Below are 27,406 nucleotides of genomic sequence, written 5' to 3' on the forward strand. Positions count from 1 at the left end.
TAAGAGGCCTCGGCCTTGGGATCCCTTTCCCATATGTAAGAAGACCAGACAGCACCTACCACGAGCTGAGAGCTTCTTGGTGTTTATGATCTTGGCAGCATACTCTTGTCCCGACAATACCTTCACACATCTCCTGACAATTGAGAAAGCACCTCTGTAGGAGAGAGGAAAAAAAACAGAATGTGAGAAGTTTGGCTGCAGAAAGTCACGTACAACTTGTTAGAATATTTAAAAGTGGAAAGTTCCAAAGACAGACTCTGCTAAACTTTTTTCTTAACAATACATTGCCTGTGAAATGTCAGAGGAGAGACTGGGGGTCTTGGGGCAGGGAATTGCAGCCCATCCTGATCTCCCGAATGTCATGCCTACCGTACCACTGTCCTCTCCTACCCTCTTTGCAACACCGCTGCTTCCTTTGCTCCAGCCTCTCCCTACTCCACTTGGGCCCCCTCCATTACCAGAGCTGCCACATCTTTGCTCTATCTACACTGGCTTTCCAGGACGACCCAAACCTTTGCAGCTATACTCAGAAGTAGTCCCACTGCAGCCGGTCATTTAATGGGGCTTCTTCCCCTCCCCAAATCAGACTGCCTATCCTATGTCGTACGATCGTTGGTACCTTCCTATCAGAGATAGGCAAGAAAGCCCACTCTCAACTCCCCCCAAGTCCTGCTCAGGTGCAAAAGCAACATTAACCCTTCCCTGCCTCTCAGCTGGAACCTCCCTGCCGCTTGCCCAGTCTGAATGATGACCACAAAGAGCTTTTTCAAAGCACGAAAACAATAAGCAAGCACACCCAGGCACAGATAGACTCAAGTCCGCATGCGTGGGGACTGAGTGCCGAGTCTGGGGCCCTTGACTCAAGTGTGTTTCCAAGTGTTCCATGCACGTGACTCGAGTGTACGTGAGTAAGCGAAAAACGCTGATTTTCACGACTCAGACTCATGTCATGTGACTCGAATTCCCATCCCTGCATGTTCCTTTTAACACATAACAGTGCAGTTTGGTTCTCAATTTTAGCAGCAGCACAGCACTGTGGCTTGGATCAGGACCATAGTGTGGAGGTGGAGGGTATTTAGCTTTCTACCTCTTAACCATTTCCCTGCTGAAAATTCTTGGAAGCTGCTATTTTATCCTTAAGGTGCAGTTGTAGCTAATAGCCCTTAAGTAGCTGCTTCAGGAAAACCATGCTGAGCTAAAGGGTAAAACACCCTCTACCTCTGCACCACAGCCTCCATCTGAGCTGCAGCTCCATGTGGTTTTGACACATGAGTAATACTAAGTCCCAAACTACACCAGCACAAAGTAAACGTAATCTGTAGTTTGGGTGTTAAAGTTTAAATATGCTTTTCCACATCCTACATAACTTTCTGGTGCTGAAGTGGGGAATAACTATTTTGTCTGAAAGGTGCACCTTTCTGAACAGATGGTCAATCTGTATTACATCCAGTCAGGGAGCATTTCCATTCAAAGGACGTTTGTGGGAGAAACATTAATGTGAATGTAAGAAAAAAAAAATCCTATTATAGAAAGTGACAACATGTTTCCTTCTGTCAAGCATTTGGCATGTTCCCTTTCAATTTTTCACATTGTCTTTTTTTCTTGAATGGTGACTTTTTCCACTGGGGGAAAACATACAACACCTTCTGTCTTATCAAATGTTTCTAAGTACAAACGGCAGCATTTGTCCACAATAAAGAAGGAAAAATAAGGCACCCATGTCATTTTTGTGCAAAACCCCCAGTTACCATGCCTGAATATAATAAATAATAATAATAAACTTTATTTATATCCTGCCCTTCTCCCCGAAAGGGACCCAGGGCGGCTTACAACATGTTAAAAACAGATTAAAAACATAATTTAACAGCGAATAAAAACGTATTAAAACACATTAACAGATACCATAAAAACAGTAGTCAGATAAAAAGTCAGATAAAAAGAGCAAAATGCAGCAAATCATAGAGGAATCAGGCCTGTAAAAATACTAAAAGATATAAAAAAGATGTTAAAAACTCAGAAGGCTTGTTTAAAGGTCTTCAGGCCAAAAAGTCTCAAGAGAGGGAGCTATTCTCAAGTCAAGGGGAAGGGAGTTCCATAACGTTGGTGCCACTACTGAGAAGGCCCTATTTCTTGCCGCTGCCCCACGTACCTCCTTAGGCGGCGGCACTTGTAAAAAGGCCTTCTCTGATGACCTAAGAGGACGAGCCGGATTGTACGGAAGTAGGCAATCTCTAAGATACCCTGGCCCAGAGCAGTATAGGGCCCAGAATGTTTATTCTAATGTATTTTTCCACCATACAATAGTGGTATATTGAAAACAGGTGCAAGCGGCATTAAACCTGGTACTGACATTGAATCTGACTAAGAAGGTTATGGCACCAGCAGGTTTGGGGAGTGTGATGCTGTGACAAAAATAAGTAAATCACAATTCTGCACCATGGTAACACATGTTCTGAACCAAAAACATGAATTCTGCAGCTGGTATAGATTGCACTCAGTTAAGGAAACTTGCATAAAAATGCTTACTTTATATTATGTATTCTGTGTTAATCAAATCATATCACAATCATATTATTTAGCTTGAGGATTACTAAAACCTTCAGGGATTCATGTCATTCTGTAACGGTGGAGACTGGGTTGGAGCTGCTTTCTAGCTCAATCAAAGTACATACAGAAAACCGAGATTGGTGAGATGAGGAAAGTGCTTGCATCTCCCCCCTAGCCTAGCTCTGTGTGTGTGTGTGTGTGTGTGCGCACGTAACTTGCGTTATACTTCAGCCATAGTGTCACCCTAACCATTGTGACCACTTCACAGCTCCTCTGTCTTTGATTTTTATTGTATTGTATTGGCAACCTTCAGTCTCGAAAGACTATGGTATCGCGCTCTGAAGGGTGGTTCTGGACACACAGTTTAAAAATGATGGCTGCAAAGTGTTGCGTTGATCAGGCTATTGCATCCACAGTAGCCTCATAAGTTGGGGAAAATAATGCTCTATGACAGAGACTTGTGAAAGCAGAGCTCTTTAGCAGGATTCATTTTGCTACCATGTTCTCCAAGCGGAGGCGAACTCAGTGAAATGCTCCTTCTTCTACACAGGGGGAATGCAATGTAAAGCACAGTGATTGTAAGATGCCAAGATTCCATAGCACAGAAGCTAACTGTAAGAGGTCATGGCTGCCAGTCAAAGGGGGAGGCTCCCACTTTGCAGGACCCAAACAATAGGCCTCTGATAGGCTATGGAGGAAAGGAGTTGCTTCCTCCTTATCCAGTGGTTTTTAAACTCTCAGGGAGAGTTTGAACTGCAGTAAGTTCTTGCAGGGGGAGGGGGAGGCAGCAACGTGATCCCCAGGATCGTGTCACTAAGGGGGCTGTAGGGACTGGGATGCCCTCAAAAGCCCCTGCAGCAGCCTGTTGGGGTGCAGGGAGCCCTGCGCGAGTGTATGCAGGGCTCCCTGCAGCTTGAAAGTGGAGTGATTGCACTCCATCTCCGCAAAACCAGAAGTGGAGTGCGATCGCTGCGCTTTCACTTTTTAAGCTGTGGGGAGCCCTGCAGACACTCGCGCAGGGCTCCCGGCTCCCCCGACAGGCTGCTGCAGGGACTGGTGAGTGCATCCCAGTCCCTGCAGCCCCCTTAGTGATGTGATCCTGGGGATCGTGTCGCTGCCTCCCCCTGCCTCGCCCCTCTAGGGAAAAGTGGCCAGGCTCTCGGGCTGGGGCGTCACAATGACCCAGTTTGAAAAGCCCTGCCCTTTTCTTTCTCCCTGCTCATGGCTCCTTGTAGGCTCATAGGTAAGCCAGCTTCCTCACCAGCCAGCCTCCTCACCACCACTGACCTTGATCCCTGGCCTGCTCCTGCCTTATAAAGGGTTTTGCCGGACCCCTCTGCATCCACCCCTCCCTTCCTCCCTGGTGTCAGTCGCAGGATCCTATCCCCCTTCTCCACCTTGCTCCCTGGGTTCCTCTATTCCTCCTTGTATTCTGCCCACATTGCCCCCCTTTCAAAGCCTCAGCCCGTAGACGTGGCTGTTTCACTTCAAGTTTCAAGTTTATTAGGTTGATCAGCACATAAGCCATACACTTATTTATCTAAAATCTTAAAACCAGAGTTTAAAACCACAGAAACAGAATTTGGTTATATCCACAACACACTCTTTGCAAAGACCACTTAACAATTTCAGTCTTTTGAAATTGAAATTGAAAATCTTCAATTTTCAGTCTGAAAACATAGAAAATTTATGTATCCATTTCTTTAAGAATCGATCTCTCCCTGCTGTATATTTTGAGCATCGGAAAAAGATATGCACTGGGGTGTCTAATTCAGTTAAGGGACAATCACAATAACGCTGCTCGGGAGGGATCCTTTGAAAACGACCTTTCATTTGTGCAGCTGGTAAAGCATTACATCGTGCAAGCATATAAGCATGCCTCAACTTGGGAACCGTCAGTACATAAAAATAAATGGGTAAAGAAAATTTGGTGGGAAATTTAATTCCGAAATAAGAAGGGGAGCATTTACGCTTAGCCTCCCTTAGAAGGCAATCCCAATCTTGAATTAATAGCTTTTCAACAGGCAGCGAATGGCTTCTTCCACTAAATTTTTCTAGTGACTGTAGGACCAGCTCACATATTTTCGTATTAATGTTGTTATTCCATTTTACCCAGCAGCGTTCTTGTGCTGCTAGTTTTGTGAAAACAGGAAGATTTTCAGCAAGTGTAAGTCTGTATTTAAATCCGATAATAGCTTTCCAAATCAAGGTTGAAATCTTTGGAAGTCCCAATTCCAACTGTATAACTTCAGAGGCTATAAATGGGGGTAGGGCTAAAAGCTTCCGAAAAAAGACTTGCTGGAGTCGCTCAAGCTGTTCTATTGGTCCCAAAAACCAGATTGGTGAGTTATATAACATACGTGGCAATACCATTGCTTTATATGCCTTTAGGAGTGCTGGCATGTACTGTCCTCCTTTGATGTAAAAAATTTTTCTCAATGTTAGTAGTGTCAACTCAATTTTTCCTTTAAGATACTGTATATGTTCGGACCATGCAAGGTTAGATTGGAACACTACTCCAAGATGGCGAAATTCATTAACCAGCTGCAACTTATATGGGCCAATTTTCCATCTTTCATTGGTCCTTCTTATTGATTTTGTAAAAACCATTATTTTAGATTTATCCTCATTTATTTCTAATAGTTCTTCACTACTGCTGGCCTAGAAGGAAAACTTTGCCACAGGAATGTGCTACTGCTGCCTGTACCCCAAGACCAATTCATATCTTGAATCTCTGCTGATAAAATGGAATGCTAGAGGATAAATTCATTTTATAAGTGGCACTGTTCCACTATCTGCCTGGCACTAACATTGTTCACGTGTGCACAAATTAAATGGGAAATGGTCGGGGTGTTTGAGTGACACATGAGAAAATGCTCCTGGGGGCAGCAGACTTAGTGCCAGGTTAGGCAGAACTGCCTTGGTTTATTGAGGGAGCTGCTTGCTCCCTCTAATCACAAACCCATTTCCATTATGCCTTTTACCTTCCATAATAAATGTCTTGTTCATTCAACCAGAATTGGGATGCAAACTGCTGATTGGTTTACGGGGTGTTGAACTGTGGTGAATTAGTTCTCTCTATAAATGCTGTAATGCCCTACAGATAGCAAATTCTTAAGACTACTGATGACTCCTATTACATTCACAGCCCAAAGTATGCTTGGCGCAGGGAAACTGAGGCAGGGAAACTGTAAGCAGCAATTAAAATAAGAAGCACTGGAACTCAAGCTTCTGCCTTGGAAGCTCTGCTCCCTGAGATGTAAGGGTGTGAGTTACTCAGTGCTGAAAAAGGTGACTGCTCAACAGCACTCTTTTTATTATCTCAAGGGTCCAGAAATGGAAAATGGCTTCAGAGAATAAGGCTTATAGAATCATAGTATAGCAGAGTTGAGTGGCACCTAAAAGGTCATCTAGTCCAACCCCCTGCATGTAGTAGGAAATCCTCCTAGAGCATCTCCGGCAGGTGCTTGTCATGTCTCTGTTTGAGGATCCCCACTGAGAGAGAATCCAGCAGTCCCTTAGCAATCTGTTCCACTACCAAACCACCCTTATCATTAAGAATTTCTTCCTGATATCCAACCAGAATCTCTTCTCTTGCAGTTTGAACCCACTGGATCGAGTTCTACTCTCAGAAGCAGTTGAGAACAGATTTGTTCTTTGATGCATCCTGGCTCAGATTAAGCTATGCTAGCACCCAAGAGAATTTTGCCTGCTAGTTCACAATGCCTAGGGTCTGAGTCCTAGTGCCCAGGTAGGAGGAAGTGGGGGCTCATGTATGTCTCTTTCAGAAAGCAGATATCCAGAGATAGGCAAATCAAGCACAGCTTGACTCAAGTCGAGTCATGAGTTTCCACTCCCCGCTGCAACTCGAGTTGAAAACATGTCATAACGGGAGCACTTTCCGAGTTGCATGGAGCGTTTTTGCAACTCAAAAAGACTCAGAGCAAGAGCTGTTCCCTTTAAAAAGTCAGCCATGGAAAAAAAACAGGGCTGCTGCCGGAGTGTGTGCGGGTGTCAGAGTTCTCTTAACCACTCCTCTGGTGTCCCATCCCTTTGGTAAACAAGGTGGGAGGGGGTGGGACAGATTGCGAGAGAGTGGGGACAGAAGCAGCAAGAGGGAGGAGTGTCACATGCAGCAGCTGTGAGGATTACCAGGACAACCCAATCCTTTGCAGCTGTACTCAAAAGTAGTTGCACTGCAGTCTGTCATTCAATGGGGCTTCCTCCCACCAAGTAACAACGGAGCTCACAGCAGCCATGCAACTGGAAAGAGTGATCGCTATGAAACCCCCCTCCCCACTTCCCTGCCTCCTTTTTCTCTGGGCGTCCCCTGCCAATCCTAAGGCAAGAACTACCTTGGGCTCATCCTCCTGCGGTCCCTCATCCAAAGAAACAAATCAGACCTCCCATCCTTCATCAGTGAGCACTGGTTCCTTTAGAGATGGGCATGAGAGCCCACTCCCGCCCAATGGAAAAGCAAACATTAACCCTTTTCTGCCTCCTGGCTGGAACCTCCCTGCTGCTTGCTCAGTTTGAATAATGGCCCCCCAAGGTTTTTCACACCGCAAAAAGGTGTAAGCAAGCACACCTAGACACAGACAGACTCGAGTCTGCATGTGTGGGGACCAAGAGCCGAGTGTGTCTTTCCAAGTCTTCTACATGTGCGATTCGAGTGTACACGAGTCTGGTTTGAGTCATGTGACTCAAGTTCCCATCCCTGCAGATAACCCATTCAGTATTCCGGAGGGCAAGAGCTGAATGTCATGGATTGGGGTGAGAAGTAATGACCCACTTTTAACCCATTAGGGTTAGGCAGTAGGCATGGATTAGTCTCATTTGAAATACCAAGAGGTACTATATTTTCAGTGTGCTCGTGCTCTCTCTCTCTCTCTCTCTCTCTCTGTGTTTTCAACCCAGAAAAATAACTGTATGAAGAACCATCTCTCCACAGCAAGTACACACACACGAGAGAGAGAGAGAGAGAGAGAGAGAGAGAGAGAGAGAGAGAGAGAGAGAGAGAGAGAGAGCACAAAGGAATAAGCACAGAAAAAGAACTTTAGGGCCTCTTGAGCAGAATAGTGAATAATTTATTTTCCTGGTGGGGTGAAAGGGGGAGGGCAATTTGAATCTGAATCTTCATGCAAATAGGCAAGCAATGGGGTGTGAGGAACAGAAGCAAAATTTTCATTGAAATCTGTTGTGTAGCATGCCCACGCACAAAGGGCCCCTGCTGGAAGACATCATTCTGGGTCACGTGACAGCCAGGCCTGGCACAGAGCAGGGCTTGAAAAAGGAGACCCTTCTGGAGGAATTAGGGAGCTGCCATAACTATGCAGAGTGGACTCAGTACTTGCTGCTCTCTGAGCTGTGGGAGTCTGAGAATTATTCTTTGCCTGGGTATGATCTGGACTATTAATATCCCATTCACCCAGAGGACCAAGGGCTTAATTTGGATGAGGGGAAATAAATGTTTCATTCCATCTCCACAGAGGGGCCACCAATCCATTTTCCACCCTCAAGTCTCTTTTTTTCTGGTGCTTTTGTCTTCATCACATCTGCTTTCCTGGCAGCAGGAGAGGGGGATGTGAGAATCATTCTGTGACAACTTCTCCACAACAGGCTCCAGTACCTGGTTAGGGTAGGAGGGCAAGTGGGCGGAAGGAAAGATGGCAATCATTTCATCCCCATGGAGCTCACCAGCGCCTTTGCCAGTTTAAATTGTGCCTACATCAGAGCTGAATCGTATTTCTGGAAAAGCTGTTTTGCTCCAGCTTGGCACAATGTCAGACTTGGGGAGGGGAAATTCTGGTTTGTATCCTCACTCAGGTATAAACTGCACTATGGCCTTGGTCGCATCACATCTCTCTCTCTCTCTCTCTCTCTCTCACACACACACACACACACACACACACACACAGAGTCCCTCATGTCTCATCCTATGACACTTGCTGTGCAGCAATTCGTCTGAGGAATTCCCCTAAAACCCCTCGGAGCACCATACAAGGGGGTAGGGAAGGACGAAGCCAGAATGGGACCAGTGGATGCAGTGCTGCTTCACCCCACCTCGGATCTGGTTTTTAAATTTGTGGTTTTCACATGTCAACCTCCATTTAAAGATGGTGAGCTTGTTCTTAAGAACAGGAGCCACTGTCAATTAAAAAAAACAAACTATGCCAACAGTGCAGCCCCTCCTTCTGCTCAAAGTGCAATAATAACTCCACCCACATTACCTGCACAGCTCTACCCACACCAGATTTCTCCCAGCTTTAGGTGAACTTTTCTATGATCACTATCACCCTTATGTGATTCCAAAAAATGAATCCCAGAGATGCTGTAAAGTGGCGCCATATTTCTTCCCCTCCTCCCCCATCTCATTTAGGGCACAATCCTAACCAACTTTCCAGCACTGACCTAGCTGCAATGCAGGCACAAGGTAAGGAGGCAAACATGGCCTTACCTTGAAGAGGCCTCCTTGACTCCCTCCCCACTGCAGGATGCAGTACACACCCCACTGGCACAGCTATGTCAATTCTGGAACATTGGTTAAGATTGTGCCCTTAGTAATGCGACATGGGGCAACATCACACTGAGAATTCTCTTGTCCGACTTCCCTGTGGAAGTTTCACATGGTTAGGGGCAAATGTACTATATGTGCGTGTATCTACAGTTATCTATTGCCACATGCATTTTTAAAGGGAGCAGTCATCCCAGATCTCTAGGTTTCATTTTTGTGCAATGCCCCCCTCCCCAGTCACACACACACACACACACACACAAACACACACACACTCTCTCTCTCTCGATCTCTCTCTTTTAGCAAACAAAAATAAACAGCCCAGCATTGCAGATCTGGGGGAAAAAAGAGCCCCCAACAGTCCATCTGCCACAGATCTCTCAAACCTATAAAGAACCCCCTTTATGACTGGAGACTAGTTGCTATGGCAATGCAAATTAGAGTAAGAAGAGGTTCTCTATGGAAAAGGATGAGTTTCAACTCTGCTGTACCCTGTGAAAGGGCTATGGGAGAAAAATCCAGCCTGTTTGGTTTTAGAAGTTGACAGAAACATGAATTCATTGTAGTTATGGTTACAAGGACACCAGGCTGGGTGGAGATAAATAGGAAACTTGGATTATGCAAACGCTGTACTTTATTATATTCACTAAGTTTTAGGCTAATTTATATGGAAGGAGAAGAAGAGATGGATTCATCAGGGTCATTGATAAGGGTATGAATTGTTTTTATATTTCAATGAAACAGAGAGAATGCTGGGATTTGGCACACATAAGAACAGCCCCACTGGATCAGGCCATAGGCCCATCTAGTCCAGCTTCCTGTATCTCACAGCGGCCCACCAAATGCCCCAGGGAGCACACCAGATAACAAGAGACCTGCATCCTGGTGCCCTCCCTTGCATCTGGCATTCTGACATAGCCCATTTCTAAAATCAGGAGGTTGCGCATACACATCATGGCTTGTAACCCGTAATGGATTTTTCCTCCAGAAACTTGTCCAAACCCCTTTTAAAGGCATCCAGATCAGATGTCGTCACCACATCCTGCAGCAAGGAGTTCCACAGACCAACCACATGCTGAGTAAAGAAATATTTTCTTTTGTCTGTCCTAACCCTCCCAACATTCAATTTTAGTGGATGTCCCCAGGTTCTGGTGTTATGTGAGAGTGTAAAGAGCATTTCTCTATCCACTTTATCCTTCCCATGCATAATTTTGTATGCCCCCTCAGGCGCCTCTTTTCTAGGCTGAAGAGGTCCAAACGCCGTAGCCTTTCCTCATAAGGAAGGTGCCCCAGCCCAGTAATCATCTTAGTCGCTCTCTTTTGCACCTTTTCCATTTCCACTATGTCCTTTTTGAGATGTGGCAACCAGAACTGGACACAATACTCCAGGTGTGGCCTTACCATAGATTTGTACAATGGCATTACAATATTAGCTGTTTTGTTCTCAATACCTTTTCTAATGATCCCAAGCATAGAATTGGCCTTCTTCATTGCCACTGCACATTGGATCGACACTTTCATCAACTTGTCCACCACCACCCCAAGATCTCTCTCCTGATCTGTCACAGATAGCTCAGAACCCATTAGCGTATATGTGAAGTTTTGATTTTTTGCCCCAATATGCATGATTTTACACTTACATTGAAATGCATCTGTCATTTTGTCAGTTTGGAGAGATCCTTCTGGAGCTCCTCACAATCACTTCTGGTCTTCACCACTCGGAAAAATTTGGTGTCGTCTGCAAACTTAGCCACCTCACTGCTCAACCCTGTCTCCAGGTCATTTATGAAGAGATTGAAGAGTACTGGTCCCAGGACAGATCCTTAGGGCACACCACTTTTCACCTCTCTCCATTGTGAAAATTGCCCATTGACACCCACTCTCTGTTTCCTGGTGTTCAACCAGGTCTCAATCCAGGAGAGGACCTGCCCTCTAATTCCCTGACTGTGGAGTTTTTTCAGTAGCCTTTGGTGAGGGACCGTGTTGGATGCCTTCTGAAAGTCCAGATATATAATGTCTATGGGTTCTCCTGCATCCACATGCCTGTTGACCTTTTCAAAGAGTTCTAAAAGGTTCGTGAGGCAAGACTTACCCTTACAGAAGCCATGCTGACTCTCCCTCAGCAAGGCCTGTTCGTCTATGTGTTTTGAGAGTCTATCTTTGATGAGGCATTCCACCATCTTACCCGGTATAGATGTTAGGCTGACTGGCCTATAGTTTCCCGGGTCCCCCTCTTTCCCTTTTTAAGGATTGGTATGACACAGTTCAGCACACTCAAGGAAATTCTAAAAATGGGCCATTTTTAACCTCCATGCCTCACCGTGAAGCTTGCCTCATAATAATGCATAGCACACCACAGGGCAACCAAGGCACAAATGGGATCCAATGTAAGGCTGGATGTATGTAAGGAATTCCTCATAAGAACATAAGAACAGCCCCACTGGATCAGGCCATAGGCCCATCTAGTCCAGCTTCCTGTATCTCACAGCGGCCCACCAAATGCCCCAGGGAGCACACCAGATAACAAGAGACCTCATCCCTGGTGCCCTCTTTCACACACTTGAGGCTATCTGCATTTCAGAAAGTGGGGGATGAGATTTACAGTGGCAGCCAGGAATGCATTAGGGCCCAGGATTTGGGCCTGTCTGAATTTGCCACCAAGAGCCTTGATAATGGGGGAGACCCTCTTATTGGATCATCTCAGGAAGCAGCCACTGAAGCAGCATCTCTTCATGAGACTTCCCCAGAAGAAAAGGAAGCCCAAGAGTCCATACTTCCTCTACTCCCTGCTCCAGAGTATATTTCCTTGCCAACAGCTTCATCTTTCAGCATTTCACCTTTGCTACTACACCTGTTCCAGAGGCCACTAGACACCAGCATTCAGGGCTTGCCCACAACCTTCTGACTCCTGAGGCAGAATGCCAAATGATGCCCCTCCTTAACCTGGTGATTGGCTTTTGCTCTTCTTGTTTCCTGGTCTGGAAAAGGACCAGAGAGTGGAAGAGGAAGTGTGGAGGAGAAGAGAGTTGTCTTTTCCAACCAGGAAGGAGGAACAATGGAGGCAATTGGGCAGATGGAGATGGGCATCACTGCCAATCTGCTATCTGAAGCTACTGCTTCAGTTGGCCTCATGGATGGGCCAGCTTTGCCAGCAGCATTCGAGTACTGTATTCACTTCAGAAACTGAGCACTGCACCTTCATTGAAGGCAAATTTCCTCCAGGCTTAGAACACAATCCTCCACTAGAGGAGTCTTTCACCTTTCATTGAGTATCAGAGCACAAAGACAAACCACAGAAGGGTGCAGGCACAATTTATTCATAAAATCCTTTTCAGATCCATTACTCCCAGACTTTCTGCTCATAACATAGTTCTGTTTCAGTGAATCTGTGCTGCCACCATTTGCACAGCCACACACATACAGAAAGCATCCTTTCAAGAGCTGATGTATGTGAGCACCTTTCAAGTGATTTTCCACAGTATTTGGGTGTTGCCGAGATGGCTTGGGAAGTTCCAGCAGGTGATCAGATACAGCAACTAGACATACCCAGGAAGATATTAGAAAAATTTCCTATGATTTAGTGATAGTGTGCTGTTTCATTATGTTGTTGATCCTGCATGGTTGTGGGTATGGCCATGTGAAAAGGGGTTGTGTCAATCACGTGTCCTCCACCGTTCTTGTCCCTCATCACTTCAGGTACCTTTACTTTTTTGGGTTGGAAAATACATATCCATATATGCCTCAGCACTAGTGAAATCAAATCTCTCTCTCTCTCTCTCTCTCTCTCTCTCTCTCTCTCTCTCTCTCGCACACACACACACACACACACACACACAGAGCAACTGGAAAAGGAATGCTGGACTACAAAGACCTTTCATTTGGTCTCACAGGACTTCATGCTTCTTGTCTTTAATGCTTGGAAGTTGTTTGTAAAAGAATGTTCTGCACATAACTCAGCATTTCTCCAAGTGTTTTACCCTTGCACCTTCTTTCTCTGCACAGTTCATACTACAGGTGTCTACAGTCAAGAACTTGTTTGCCTCCTCTCCATTTCATATGAAGAATTCATCTCCATTTAAGAGTCACCTGAAGTGGTGAGTCAGCAGCATTTTGCCAACAGGTCCCTGCTCAAAGAGTGGGTGCACAGCCGGATTTTGACAGCCTGCTTTGATCCTGAGTTATGTATTCCTTCCCTTTTGTAAGTAACCCATAACTCTGTGGTACGAATTTAAAAGGGAGATAAGAGAGACTGTGTCTTACGATAAACCCTGGGTGTGTCACAGCACCCATTTTCACTGAGTCTGAAAATTTGTCTAAACAATTCTCTAAGAAAACCAGGGAATGAATGGAAAATCTGGCCACTGTTTTCAGGGTACTGCATTTAAAACTGCAAGGATAAGGAGAGGCACTTCAGGTCCATCTTCTCCTTCCCATCACTTCCCACTGTCATCTTCTGTTCACTTCTTTGATTGGAGTTGACTCAGGAGTTGCCATGTTTGCCACTTGGACCTGTAATTTTAAAAATTACAGGTTCCCCCCCCCCCCAACATAAACACAACCATGATTTCTACCATTTATGTAATGCCTGGGTCAGGAAATAGCCAAGCCAAACAACTATTAGAAGTGGAGTCAGCCATAGTGACACATGATAGCCTTTTAATGCCCAAAGATAGTTGTATAACATGAAAGGGAATTGTTCAAAAGTCATACAAGAGATCATAAATTACATCTAAATGAATGTCTTAAGGCAGGGGTGTCCAAACTTTTTGGCAGGAGGGTCACATTATCTATCTGATACTGTGTTGGGGGCCGGGAAAAAAAGAATTTACATTTCAAATTTGAATAAATTTGAATAAATTTACATAAACAAATATATTAGAGATGGAACTTATATGAATGAATGACAGTCTTCCAATAACTCAGGGCCTATAAAAGATCTTGCACAAAGCAAGGCTGGCCTTTCCTTTGCTGTTGCTGCTGCATCACAGATGTGAAACATCAACCAGTGGAGGGAGCTCTCGTCCCACATCTCTTTTGAGAGGTAGAACAGTTGCCCTAATGCTGACAGCAGTTGCGTTGGGCCAGCACAGGCTCTAGCACGTCTCCAGAGGGCCAGAGGATTATTGGATACTGGGGGCTCCCTGAGTGCCGGATTGGGAGTCCCTGAGTGTCACAAGTGGCCCCAGGGCCGGGGTTTGAGCACCCCTGAGTTAAGGTATAGCCCTGCAATCATGGAAGTGGTGCTAGGCTGCAATCCTAACCACATATTCCTGCAAGTAAGCCCCATTGAACAAAATAGGACTTACTTCTGAGTAGACCTGGTTAGGATTGTGCCCCCACACAGCTAATGATAAAGTGCTATATTATCTAACAATGCCCTTCCTATATATTGTTTATACATTAGTAGTGCTTCAGCAAAGGTCTTTTCTTATACCAGTGGTTCTCAAACTGGTGGGTCGTGACCCACCAGCCTGGGAAGCAGTGGTCTATGCCCCTTTAAGGGGTGGGGAGGGGGAAAGACAGTGACAGGATCCCCAGAAGACAGGGTTTTATTACTTTTTACTAGCAACACCAGCCTCCGGGGGGTGAGGGGAGCCCTGCAGTTGCTTCCGCAGGGCTCCCCATGCCACAGGAATTGTTAATAAAAAAGCAATGGAAACCCACTTCCAGGTTTGTGATCAAAAACTGGAAGTGGGTTCCAATTGATTTTTTTTTTAAGTTCCTGAGGCTTGTGAAGCCCTATGGAGGCATCTTTGGGGTTTCCCTCATCCCCTGGAGGCCAGCACAGCTGGTAAAAGGTCAGAAAACCCCCCTCCTGTTCCCCACATAGGCGCGATCCTGGGGATTGTGTTGCTGCCTTAGTCCTGCCCCCATACCTACTTAGGTGGCTCCCAATTCCCTGTATCAGATAAAAGGTTCTTCTCTGCAGGTTCTGCCCATTGTATTGCTTTGCATCAACTTTCCCAGGGCCTCAGAAACAGAGGGACAAGGTTCTCTGCTACTCCCAGCTGACAGTTACTAGCCACCTGCCACTTCCTTTCCTCTTCTGCATCCAGCTCATAAAACAGTGCAACAAGCCGTGCATGCATACAAGAGGCTCTCTACTTTGTGTAATATTCCCAGATCTATGCTGGCCAACAAGTACAGCCACCGAGTAGATGGGACTCGTCAGCCTGGGAAGGCAGCTCATCTGAGAGAAGGAAAACTCTGATCCCAAACCTCCACTGCCTTGTGGCTACATCCAGTTATGGAAAAGGCTTCAGGAGTCAACCTCGAGGCAAAATCCGGAGCCGGAGTCCCTGAGGCAGTTCATGACTGAACACAGTCACGTTCTGGCAACTCCTGTGACGCCGCTGGAACCAACTGTATTGGCTTCTGCCTTTTTATTGGACCATTTCAGTGACGTGGAGAGGGGGGATTTGCTGCATGGGTAACAGCCCATCCTCCATACCTACTTTACCCAGGCTTCGCGCACTGGAGAGAACACTCTGTTCCAAAACCACCATTCAGAGCGCGATACCATAGTCTTCCGAGACTGAAGGATGCCAACATGATGCTGGCCAAAATAATGTCATCAAAGGGGTGGTTGGTGACCTGGTCACCCCAGCAACCCAGTGACTGCTTTCTCCCCTCCCCTGCTGTGCATGCACAGCCAGGCTGCATGATCTGTGTTGTATCCAGTGCAACTTAGGAGCAGGCTGGAGGTCTCCTTAGGGTAAGGGGATATTTTCCCCCTTATCCTGAGTAATGTCCCAGTTACCCCTATGTGGCTTTTTGGATCTGAGCTATCTGTATAGCTGGGAAGCTCATATAGGGCTGCCCGGCCCAGGAGCAGTGGTTAGGAAATGGTGAAGTAGACCTCCACTGTTCCTGCCCCCTCCTTAGACCTGATCCCAGGCCCAATAATTATTATTATATAATTTCATTATTATTTTGGTTAGTCATAGCCAACCTGTGATGATGATGATGGGTGCACTCACAGATAAGACAGTTTTGAGGGGTTTTATGGAAATTCCATCTTATTTTAACATTGTATGTAGTTGACCCTTGGATGAGAGGCCAGGCAGCCGAGCTACGAACACTCTATTATCACTGTGTGACAACAGTACATAGTAATCATTAGTGTCAATCCATACATGGGATTCATCAATATGTCTCTGCCTAAAGAGAGACCTTCCATGACTGTCCAACATCCACAAGAAACAAAGACGTACATCCAGCTGGTACTATTGTCTTGCAAGGGGTAGTATTTTGTCATCAGGTATTTTGTCTCATGTTTCCAGCCTAATACTTTAACCTGGAAATATCTGCCTATCACATCTATCATCCAGAATGCTACTAGGAGGATGTGTGATTAATAACCCATCCTATGGGGCCTTTGTGATATCGGATCTCACAGTCTGCTGCTGTCAAAGGCTGAAGTGTTACTTGTGTTCCACTCCCAAGTGAGTCCGAGCCATCAACGCAAACGTCTGGCAGTTCCATGCACCCACCAGTGATGGACCCAGCTCATGCCAGAGCAGGTAAGGTACTGGTGGGGGTATATTATGGGCAACTTAGGCAAGGTTAGGGCAGCTGGGAGTTGGAGCAGGTGGATCTCAGCAGCACCAGTGTGAGCCAGGATCCCATCCTCATTTTTCTAGGCCAACCTGCCCCTTCCTCTCTTTGGACTTACTCCAGCATAGTCTACCAGCATGAGTCTGAGGAGACGCACTGGCAACCAGGCAGCCTACTGGAAGGTAAGTAAAAATATTTTTACTTATCTCTTGCTGGCTGTCTCATTTCACCATCACCACCACTGCATGCAGCATGTGCTCCATCAGTGTGGCTGCATTGTGGAAGATGGTGTGGGATAGGATTGGGCCATAAGTCTCTTTCTACTACAGTGCCATTTGGGGTCTTATTGGAGAGCTACAACTGAGGAATAAACCTAGCACCTGTTCTCTCTCCTCTTCTTCCTCACTGCACCTTTCATCCTTGGTAAAACAAGAGGTCCACTAAGGAACCAAGGTCTCAGGTGAGCCTTTCGAAGTGTTACAAAGACAATGTAGCATTAGATCTCAATTCTGTCTACTGAAATAATATAAGCATCTTTTACTGGAAGAGTGAGGAGGGAGACTTGGGCACACCATGTCAATGAATAAATGTACATATCAAAAGAGACTGCGGGAATGTATGAAAATCAACCAACTGTTGTTTTTCTTTTGGAACGTTGGCACTTTTTCTGATGCATTAGAGCAAAATTAAACCATATGAAAATGTGAAGCAAGAAATATTGGTTATTATTTAAGATATGATGCATGACAATTGAATCAATTTTTTTTAAAAAAATTGCAACATTCATAATACTAAAAATATCCGCTCCGGCAATGGGAGGGCAGCAATTTCTGCCTTATTTTTTTTTTGCCCCTGAGTGCTTACAAGCCCCTGCCACGCAAGCAACAGTGCCTGAGGCTCTGACACAAGGACAGTTTGCTTCTCCCCTCGTCATACTTTCCCTGCCAGTACCAGGCTGTGAGGCTGCTTGCCTGCCTCCCTTCCACACCTCCTCCTTCAAATCATTTTCAGGGTTTATTTCCTTTCTAGAAAGAAAAGTGTGGGTTGTGATTTTTTTTCTTCTTATTTTTAAGTAAATTTCTCTTCTTCTACTGCTCCGGGAGAGAGGTGCCTGATTATATAGTGCCACATGATAATTTCACTCAGCCCCTTCTTTCACCTGCCATGGGGGTGGATTCAAAGATCTCAGAAAGAGGCGTTCTATTCCTTTTCTTTGTCTTGCTTCCCTCCAGCTTCTCAGAAGAACAATCCTGCCCTCTTCATTCCCCTCTATATCCCTTGGTAATCTTCCCCACCCCTATTCTCCTTGGGATCAACTATATTTGTATTTTATGACCAAAAAAAAAAAAATATGTGGAAAAGAAAGTGAGGAAAAGAAATTATTAGAGAGGAAAAATACCTGCGTTTTTCAAAGTATCAGCTCCATATTTTTTTTTAACTCAAGACTTCGCAGCACTTTCTCCAGGAGAAGCTCACTTTTCTTCTTCATTCCTGAAGAAAGACGGCTGGGAATTCAGCCAGACTGCCCAGTCTGAGGAGTGCAAGGAGAATTGAATTCTGGGAATGCTGCCTTCTCATGCTGGGAGAAAACAGGGACATTTGGACAGACCCATTCAGCAAAGCCAAGATACCTTTGTTTTGGGGTCAGGTCCCTTCTGCTTTCTAAATTCTCACCATTCCCCCTTCTCATAGGACAATTAGTCAATCTCCTTGTTTTGTTCCGAGGAGAGGGTAGCATGACCTTGTGTGAACCAAAGGCTCAGCTTGGTAGCTAGATACATAACCAAATGTGGTGGCTACTAAAACAATATGTAGCTGGGTAAACACAGCAATGAAATGAAGTCGTAGAAATCATTCCTCTGAAGGGGTCTCCAGACCTAACCAATGAGTCAGACTAATGTAAAAATCCTGCACCAAGCAGTTGTATAACACTTTGCGCAATGAACCTGGCCTTTTTGACTAGCACTAGTCATCACCTTCTTTCTGTCATTCCTAGAATAGCAGATGTTTAATACAGAAAGGTCACAGGTACTGCATTTACTAAGAACTTTAAGTCAGAGCTTGTAACTAGTGTTCTTTTGTTTTTAAAACCGCAGCTGCAACATGCTGAAATCCATTCGTCTCAGCTTCCAGAAAACCGCACAAGTGCAAAATGAACATCCAAACTTTCTCAAACCGGCTGTGAAAAGCCAGGAAATAAAACAGAATTTGAAATAACCAAATAAAAGTGCAACCTCCACTCTACAATCATATTTCAGATAATTGAAAAAGATGGAAATGCTAATTGGTGATTTGCTTCTTTTATTTTTCAGGGTGTGGCAAAGCATAACACCAGATTATGAGCAGCTTTTCTAAGCTTATAGCACCACACCAAAGGTTCTTTAATTTCTGTCTCAGATGTGAGCAAATGTAAACAACTTGGCTGGTGATTTTATTATGAATTCCCTGGAGGGAGGGACTGTCATCAGGAACATGAGCTTGGCGAGGCACTGCCAACGGCAACAACTGGGAATCACAACAGGGAACTGAGTCTCTAATTATCTTATGGTATAAAGAATCCTGTATCTGGAACATCAAGGGCTGGTCCTTATATGATACTAAACACTCGTCTATACAGGCTGTTAGTCTTCTAGCCCCCTCCTATCTAAACCCCTACCTGCCAATGAAGTCATGCCACCAGAGCTCATGCTGCATCCTGCAAGGAGGGGGGCAATCCTAAAGTCTCCTTCAAGTAAGAGAACACTTATTCCCTTGCTTGCTCAACCTGCACCAGCAATATTGGCACAAGTCCAAGAGGATCCAGGAAGGCGGTTCAAGGTCAGGAAGGGGGATAGGATATTGGTGGCAGCACTGCCGCTAATACCACCCTCTTCCCCTCCTTGCCATGGTCTCTGTCCTGTTCTGTCCCCTCCACACCCTGTTTGGCCCACCCCTACCCCCTTGTCTGCCTCTTGCACTGACTTACCAGTGCCAGAGCTCTTTGGGAAGTTCTACTCACTGCTTGTGGTGGTGGTCCAGCTGCACCGAGTGGCATGTCGCCTTTTGCAACCACTGTAAAGTATGCGGCACCACCAGAACATGGTGATGCAGTGTGCCCATAGGACTGGGCTGTAAATTATGTACTGCCATTATGACAAATCATTACAAATTGGGGTTTGAGAGCTGGAAGGGACCAGGTGAGTCGTAAAATCCAGCTCTTTGGACTAAGGGTACTTTCTCCCTGTGCTGGTATTACCTGACAGGAACTCTGTGGGGAGGAGAAACTTTTAGGAAAAGGTACCTAAGAGAGGCACCTAAAGAAAGAAAGAACCTGAAAGAAACTTTTAGGAAGTGGTATCTAGCATGGTGTGAGGGCTGGAGGTACTGATGCAGCTTAGGTGCCATGATTGGTGTGCTATCCATGCAGGTCCTGCCAGCTAGTCTGTTTGATCAACCCTAGTCCCCATGTGAAACAGAGGACAGGTGTACTGATTCAGAATTCCAAGTGCTTGCAAACTCCTGTAACTGTGATTGTTGAAGGCAGGACATCCTCTGGTCTAAAACATCTCCATGCTTTTTCAACCTTTTCTTGAGATGCTCTAGTCTAAATAAGCAGCTTCATTTTTGCCGTCAGCAGTTTATTCCACCGATGAATTGATCTTGTGTTAGAACAGTTTTCCTAGTGGTTTACCTTCACCTCTCTTCCTGTAGTTTTAAAGCCATTCATTATTCCCACACACAACAGAGCCATGTAAACTTACCACAGCAATGCAGACTCTAAGGCACCATCACCCACGCAGCTCTATTACATGGGAGATTGGGGGATCTGCCAATCTGTCAAGATTGGAATCAGTGCAGAGTCACTGTATGCACCATGAACCTAGCAGAAACTTCTCCAATGTAGCTCAGGAAATCCAGGCTTGGATTTTTTTCCTTAGAGACCTATGTTTTTACTACCCTTTCTGGAGGATAATTCTGAAACCAATGACCATACAGTGAGTTGGCTGAGAAACTCTTTGGTTTAAAACATTTCCCAGCTGATAAAGAAACCAAGTAAACAATTTTTTTTTCCTTGGGAAAAAAAATTACTTTGGGTTGTTCTAAAATGAAAATTTCTTCTTTTTTGTATTTATTTTGGATCAATTCAAACATTTCCTTCAACCCAAGATGGTGCAAGTTTTACGTTTTAGTCCAATCTGATGTGAGCATATATATCAAATAACAGTACTGTATTGTCTTTGAAAAATATATTTCATTTCTCAAGCCACATTGTTCATCATAAGAACAGGAAACATGTACATATGATGGGGTATTTCACCCAATCTCCTTTAGGGGTAGTGCACTAACTGTTTTCTTTTTCTTGCTCCAGTCTGCCAAAATACACTTTGAACATTGTTTTGCTTTCTCAACCTGGAGTGTATTTTGTCTTATATAACACAAATTGCAGAGCTCTTAACTGGACTCACCATCCTACAGACACAACGTCTCCAAGTTAGTGCACGCTGTATAGCCAGTGGTGTTTTGGATCTTTCCAACATGCATATATGAAGAATACTGTGGGGAGACTTACAGAAACTGTTCATTTGGGTACTGAATATGGGTGCTAAATGTCCATCTTTATCCAGCTGAGATATATGTCTATTATTGACATATCTGAAAGTAAGACAGCTGTCTTCCTGTTAAATATTTATACAATATGAGAAGGCCATGAGCTTAGCCACTTCCATTATGAAATATCCAAAATATCCTAACAAACCCTAATCTGCGTCCCTTCACATCACTGGATCCTCTGGTGGCATGATTAGGATATGGGTGTGGATATACATTTAAGATGCAAAGACATCATTTTTTGCTATTTGTTTGTATTTGGTAGAAGGTACAAACCAAACTGACTTCTTAATGCCTAGCACAGAAACTATACAGTGTCCCAGATACACCCCAAAATAAATTAGGATACATATAACCCAATTTGCGATTTGCGTATGCTTGCCTCAGTTTAATGAAAATATCTCCAGAAAATTGCCCTTCCTTCCTAAGTGGCCATTTTGCAACAGTGTTGAGTAACATGTAAAGCAATGTCCAGACAGTACCATAGCAATGTTCCTCAATGCTCAAAAGATTCCAGGAAAGTCAGGGTAGTCAGTGAAGTGTAATTAGGGCAGATCTGCAAAGACAGAGTCATATCCCATGCCACTCTTATCCTTTTTTTCCTGCGTCACAATTTTCAACATTTCACATTCACAGGCACATGCAGCCACCCGTGGGAAGACTATATGGCAACAACCTCCTGGTTTTGCTACCCTCTTCTGAGCTAGAGGAAGAAAATGGAGGCTTCTCCACACCCTGATGGCCACAGGAATTCTTGACTGAACCGCAGAGGGTAGTAACCAGAAGTGAGCCAAGATTCAAGATGGTAAAAAACTCAATAAGAAATGTTGGTGACCACACTGTAAGATCACCAAAGAAAGCTGCTTTGTGGATCAGTGCCACATAATCACTACAGCGAATAGAAGTGGTAGCGTATCACTTAGATGCTTCTCCTCCTGATACCTCCATCCAAGTCACAAGCTCTTGTAAACACTTCACAGAATCAAAGTCCTAATCTCCCCTCAGAACTGCCTGCGCAGGGACTGGAAAAAGAATGAGAAACCTCTTGAAGGAATTGGTTCCAACTCTTTTCCCAAGTATCCATTAAGGAAGGATGGATAGTGCTTGCCTCCTAGACTGAAATGATGTTTTATCTCCACTTATTGCAGAGATCTGGTCACTGACTCATCATTCCACCATCCATGCATGATTCAATCACCGAAATGTTTGTGAAAACATAATACAATATCTAGGAAACCATGTACGTTCCCTGGATAAGTACCTCTGTGTACACACATCAGAGGGATAAATATATAATGCCAGCATAAAACAGTGTCAACTCCACTGACTTCTGTGAAGTTGATGCTTTCTGAATTGATCCCACTGCCCTGTTCTCTGCTTTAAGCTGCATGTGCTAGCCACTATTTTAATACAGGAAACAGATTTTTCCCACTCTTCTTGATTTCTCTTTGCTCTAAATTTCTTCCCCCCGCCACATACACACACTCCCATAGTTCTATATACTTCTACACCTCCAAGCACCCAAGAATCACATATATACTGTATATTTGAGCATTCAATGTAATAATGTGCCTTCCAGGAGAAACATGAACCACATAGACATATCTGCTTATCTAGATCAGAGGCACAAACGCACAATCTGGATCCACAACACACATCTACAACATAGAAAAATGCATATGTGCACCATAGGGGCTGAAACAAAGGAATGTGCTGAAAGCATATACGGACACTTAAGAGTAGAATGCAAATACACACTAAGATTTCATACATGATTCTAAAAAGCACACAGAGATATGCACAGAATTCATCATACATGTACTCATTCTGGGATCGTTTCAATGTCTTCTGATGAATGAAACACCCACAAAAACATGTACCCCACTGCTAATACATTAAAGACAGATGCATATCAAGAAATAGGCACTAAGTTTTCATCAGGTAAAGTGAATTCTTCCACACCTCAAAGGGAATGAAGACTACCAGAGCATTCACAGAGTGAAACAAATATATAAACTGAACTCTCCCATGTGCTCATTCACACACACACGTATATGAACAAATATGCAAGCCAACAATGAAAGATGCAAACCTAGGTATGCGTGGGTCCAATATGCAAAATTAAGTACAGTCCTATCTGTGCATTAGTATCTCAAAAAACAAAACTTGACATTCTCTCCCCCTAATCTCTGCTGCACCCCCTCCAGCCCTCCGTGCTTTCACACACAGCTTTCAGGAGCATCTATATAACTCTCTCACTCTAAGCAGGGTCTAGGGGAAATAAGCAATTGGACGGCTGCTGCCAGGACCCCTCTATGAATCTCCAGCTGTCCGTTCCTCAGAAAGACAGGGACTTCCCTTGGAAGTTGTTTACTAGGCAAATCAAACACATTAAAGTTCCCCAGGAAAAGGTGGCAAGGTGTGATTTTGAAGCAGAATCACAGTGCCCTTGCCCGCTGTGGCTGAGTCTTCTCAGAAGTACAAAAAGCAATGCACACACACCAAAGAGGATGGCAGCAAGTTGTTTTAACCCTTCTCATGCAGAGCTCATTGCTCTGCAAAAGTGGAGGGATGGAGAAGCCTGATTTGGTATCAGCTGGCTAAAATGGTATGCCGCCTTCCTGGCTTGGAGATGCTCTTTCCTAGCATCTCCCTTCTGTTCTCTTTGCATTTCCCTGCCCCCCCCCATGAGTTTGTTTTATTGTTCAGTCCATTGCCTCTTCTTCCTCCTGGGATGCCAGCTTTTTGCATTCTGGCTGATTTTCCACCTCCACTATCACTTCAGAACGCAATATTCCCATGCAATTTCAAAACAATTTTCCCACCCTTGAATCTGTCTCCAACTTACTTCCCCAGCTCTTCGAAGAGCTGGTACTCTTCTGTGAACCGGGTACAGGTGATGGTTGCCATCCTAGACGGTGACTGCCTCCCCTGGCGTGAAGTTTTACACGAACACCTCTTCTCTCTTGAGCAAGCACTTTCTCGTTTTCCTCTTCGCTCCTAGTGCTCTCTCCCTCTCAGAGGTAAATAAGCGAATATGTATGATTGACAAGCCTGGAGATAATGATGAGGGCAATTTGTCTTCTCAGCCTCACAAGCCTTCGTCAGCATCCAGTTCTCCATAGCAACCACCTCTGGAACGCCCTGGTTCTGTTGCCCGGGTAACTGCCTCCCAAACACCTGCTTTGCCTGCCACTTTGCAGCTCTTGAACGCCCTGACTCTGTGACTGTGGAAACTGCATCCTGAACTGGAAAACAGAGGATGACATGAAGGAGAAGGATGGCATGATCTAAAAAATAAACATAAAAGCAAATTTAGACATGCAACTGAGAATTAACAGCCCCCCCTTAAAAATGTTACTATGGAAACGGCTGTTTCCATATTACAGGATAGTCTCTAGAAAGACAGGATGCTGTTGCCCTGGCAACTGCATCTTATTTTCCAGAAAGACAGGTATTGCTGTGTTGCCTTGGCAACTGCAATAGTTGCAAGGTTTAAAGAAGCATGTTTCCTTGAGCGACAGCTACTTTTGGGGGACGATGGGAACGGTAGATACTTCTTCAGGGTCTTCTGAGTTTCATTTCGGTTTAGGACCCTGGGAGCCAGCTACCTTTAAAGTGCTACACCATGCCCTTAGAATAAATAAAGCACAAGGCAGTTGGAATTTCTTCAACTCCTGTAGAGGGAGCAGCTAAAAACTAATTCAGAATGTGAAAAACCTTTTGGAAAGCAGCAACTGAGCTTTATTCCCAGTGGGGTGCCTGGCCCAGATTTCATGCACTTTCTGTTTTTGCCACCGGAGCTTAAAAAAAAAAAGAAAAGTCACTTCATGTGTGAGAGAAGAGTTGCATAATGCCGTTGTTAGTTTTGTGCAGCTGCAATTGAAGAGCATCATCCAGATGGAGGGACAGGTTGCCTCCAGACATCAGTCCTTGTGTGGGAGTGATTAGGGTGCGTGGGTTGAGTTAAGGATCCCGGAAAGCATGCAGGTTGACCAAGAGCCAGATCTTCTGAAATCCTGCTTCTCGAGCAGTGGGCATGTGATGAGACAGCCTTGTCACAGATTAAAGGTCGCCCACACAGGAACAAAAATATTACATATATTTAGGCTTTTCCACGGCTTTAGAAGGTTTGTAAGAAACAGTTTTCTATTAGCTCTCCATGTGAGTGGATGGCAAATTCTTACTTATTTCTGGTTCTCAGGTTTTTTGGCACCTTGTAACATGTGTCTAGGCAGCAGGGGTGGCCCAACCATGAGGCTACTTGAAGTGGCTTGCAGCAGAGGTGGATTGTGGGAGGAGGAAGGGGGAGATGGATTTGTGCCCTTCACTGCATCTGCTGTTCCCTCCCTCCAGCACAGGATGGACACAATCTGCATCAATCCACTACTTGCTTGCTTGAGTGAGAAGTGGATGATCTACCTTCTTACTGCGCACTTCGCCCAGCTTCCTCATACCTGGAAGGGTGGGATATCTGGTTTTATTTACAGGGACTGCCTTCATTTGCACAGTCCCTTTAAATAAAACCAGAAATCCCACACCCAGGTCTTAGTAAGAGTCTGCTTTTTCCATGCAGTGCACTGTGGCAGAGGTGGCACCAGGCAGTGTCTGAGGTTGGGCCACCCCTGACAGGCAGGTCTTTCCACAGGTTGGAAAGACTGCCTGACTGGTAGTGACTTCCCACAAGTCACAAAGACTTCATCCAGGAGTAATCATTGTGTACCTTCTTTTCCTTCAGATACTAAGAGTGCAATCCTAAGTTGCGCTTAAGCCGGCTCAAGTCCCTTGCGCCAGCTTCTGGGTGTCACGAACGTGCCATAAAGCCACAGAATTCAGCTCCATCTTCTTGATGGAGAATTTTTTCAAGCGCAGAATACAGAGAAATTGAAAATTAGGATGAAAGACATGCGGCAAATTGCAGTAGAGCAGCATTTCTTAAAGTTTGCTCCTAGGAGCCTTGGGGCTCCCTGAGACCTCTTTGGGGGCTCCATGAACATACCATAAGTGGCCATCAACTGCGTGGTGCTGTGCCACTCCATGCATGTGCCAGCAGTCTGGGGCTCCCCAAGACTCCACTCATGTGCCAGTGGGGCTCCCCGAGACTTGGTTTAGGAATGTAAAGGGCTCCAGAGTCTCAAAAGTTTAAGAACTGCTGTAGTAGAGGAATTGGGGGTGGGATTGTTTCTGCTTTCATCCTTTGCCACTTATACCAGTGCCTCAAGCACTCTTGGTTCCCATAGCCCCCAGCGACTTGCAAATAATTCTCTGAGCTCTCCCCACCAGTCACAGCAGTCCAGTTACAAACCTGTGCTTTTTTTTTGTCACCATGAAGTCATCCTGCCCCTCATATTCCATTCTCAAACAGCAGTATGAACACTTGGTAAAAGAGCACAGGAATGGTCAGAAGAATTTGTTCTGGGGCTTTCAAATACATGGAAGTGTAAAGGAGAAAAGCTGCAAAGCTAACAAGGCAGAAATCAGATCTCGAGCTACAGCTACTTTTCCAGCATTGCAACAAGGAGAAAAAGAGCAAAGAAAGTGGGCGGCCATGAAGGTTGTGGATGAAGGAGGACAGTCAGAGAGAGCGGATGGGATGGGGGAGGAGAAGGCAAGCTGCAACAGCTTTCCAGATTAATTGCACTATTACCACCTTCGTGCAAACGGCTTCCTTTTATTCCTCTGCACAATGCACTTCAGCTCCATCTACCAGCATGCTGGATTCAGTTCGACGAGAGAAGCATAAAATTACAGTGCTCTTGACATGCTCCCTGAAAGAAACAGGCTCCTTTCCTCAAGCCCAGGTGGGGGAGATTCAACTGCGAAGTGGAGCACACAGTTCTTCACAGGAGGAGGAGGTTGACAGGAAGCAGCTCCACTGCGCTATGATGGGGACAGCAGAATGGGACACGTTGAAAGACAAGAGTGGGTTTCATGTCTCTACATTCCAGACATTGTTACCACAGCAGTGACTAACAGGATGTTTGTTTAAAAGGCATAGAGGACAATAGAGTTGAGAACAATTTGTCAGCACGTGGCAGGAGGTTCAGTTTGAAACTCGGGTCTTGGAATTTCGAGCACAAGATTCACTGTGCTGCGTCAGAACAATGGATCACCACACCCAGGAGTCCATCAACAAGACTGTTTGGATTGATGCTTTCAGGGGGCGCTCAAGAAGGGCATGATGCTGAGATTGCAACCTCT

At 45.0% G+C, this 27,406-nt stretch overlaps 1 protein-coding gene across 1 annotated transcript in view; it reads right to left on the bottom strand.

Annotated features, from left to right (window-relative positions):
* The window catches only part of CAMK2A (calcium/calmodulin dependent protein kinase II alpha), a 152,884-nt gene extending 128,769 nt beyond the window's left edge, over positions 1–24,115 (bottom strand). The window contains exons 1-2 of the mRNA XM_066613330.1: positions 24,054–24,115; positions 60–154 (exon numbers count right to left, since the gene is read on the bottom strand). Coding sequence (XP_066469427.1) covers positions 60–154; positions 24,054–24,115 — 157 coding nt within the window. The remainder of the gene's footprint in view (positions 1–59; positions 155–24,053) is intronic.
* Positions 24,116–27,406: the final 3,291 nt, after the last annotated feature.

Source organism: Tiliqua scincoides, chromosome 2 (assembly GCF_035046505.1).
Source record: "Tiliqua scincoides isolate rTilSci1 chromosome 2, rTilSci1.hap2, whole genome shotgun sequence".
Classification (NCBI taxonomy): domain Eukaryota; kingdom Metazoa; phylum Chordata; class Lepidosauria; order Squamata; family Scincidae; genus Tiliqua; species Tiliqua scincoides.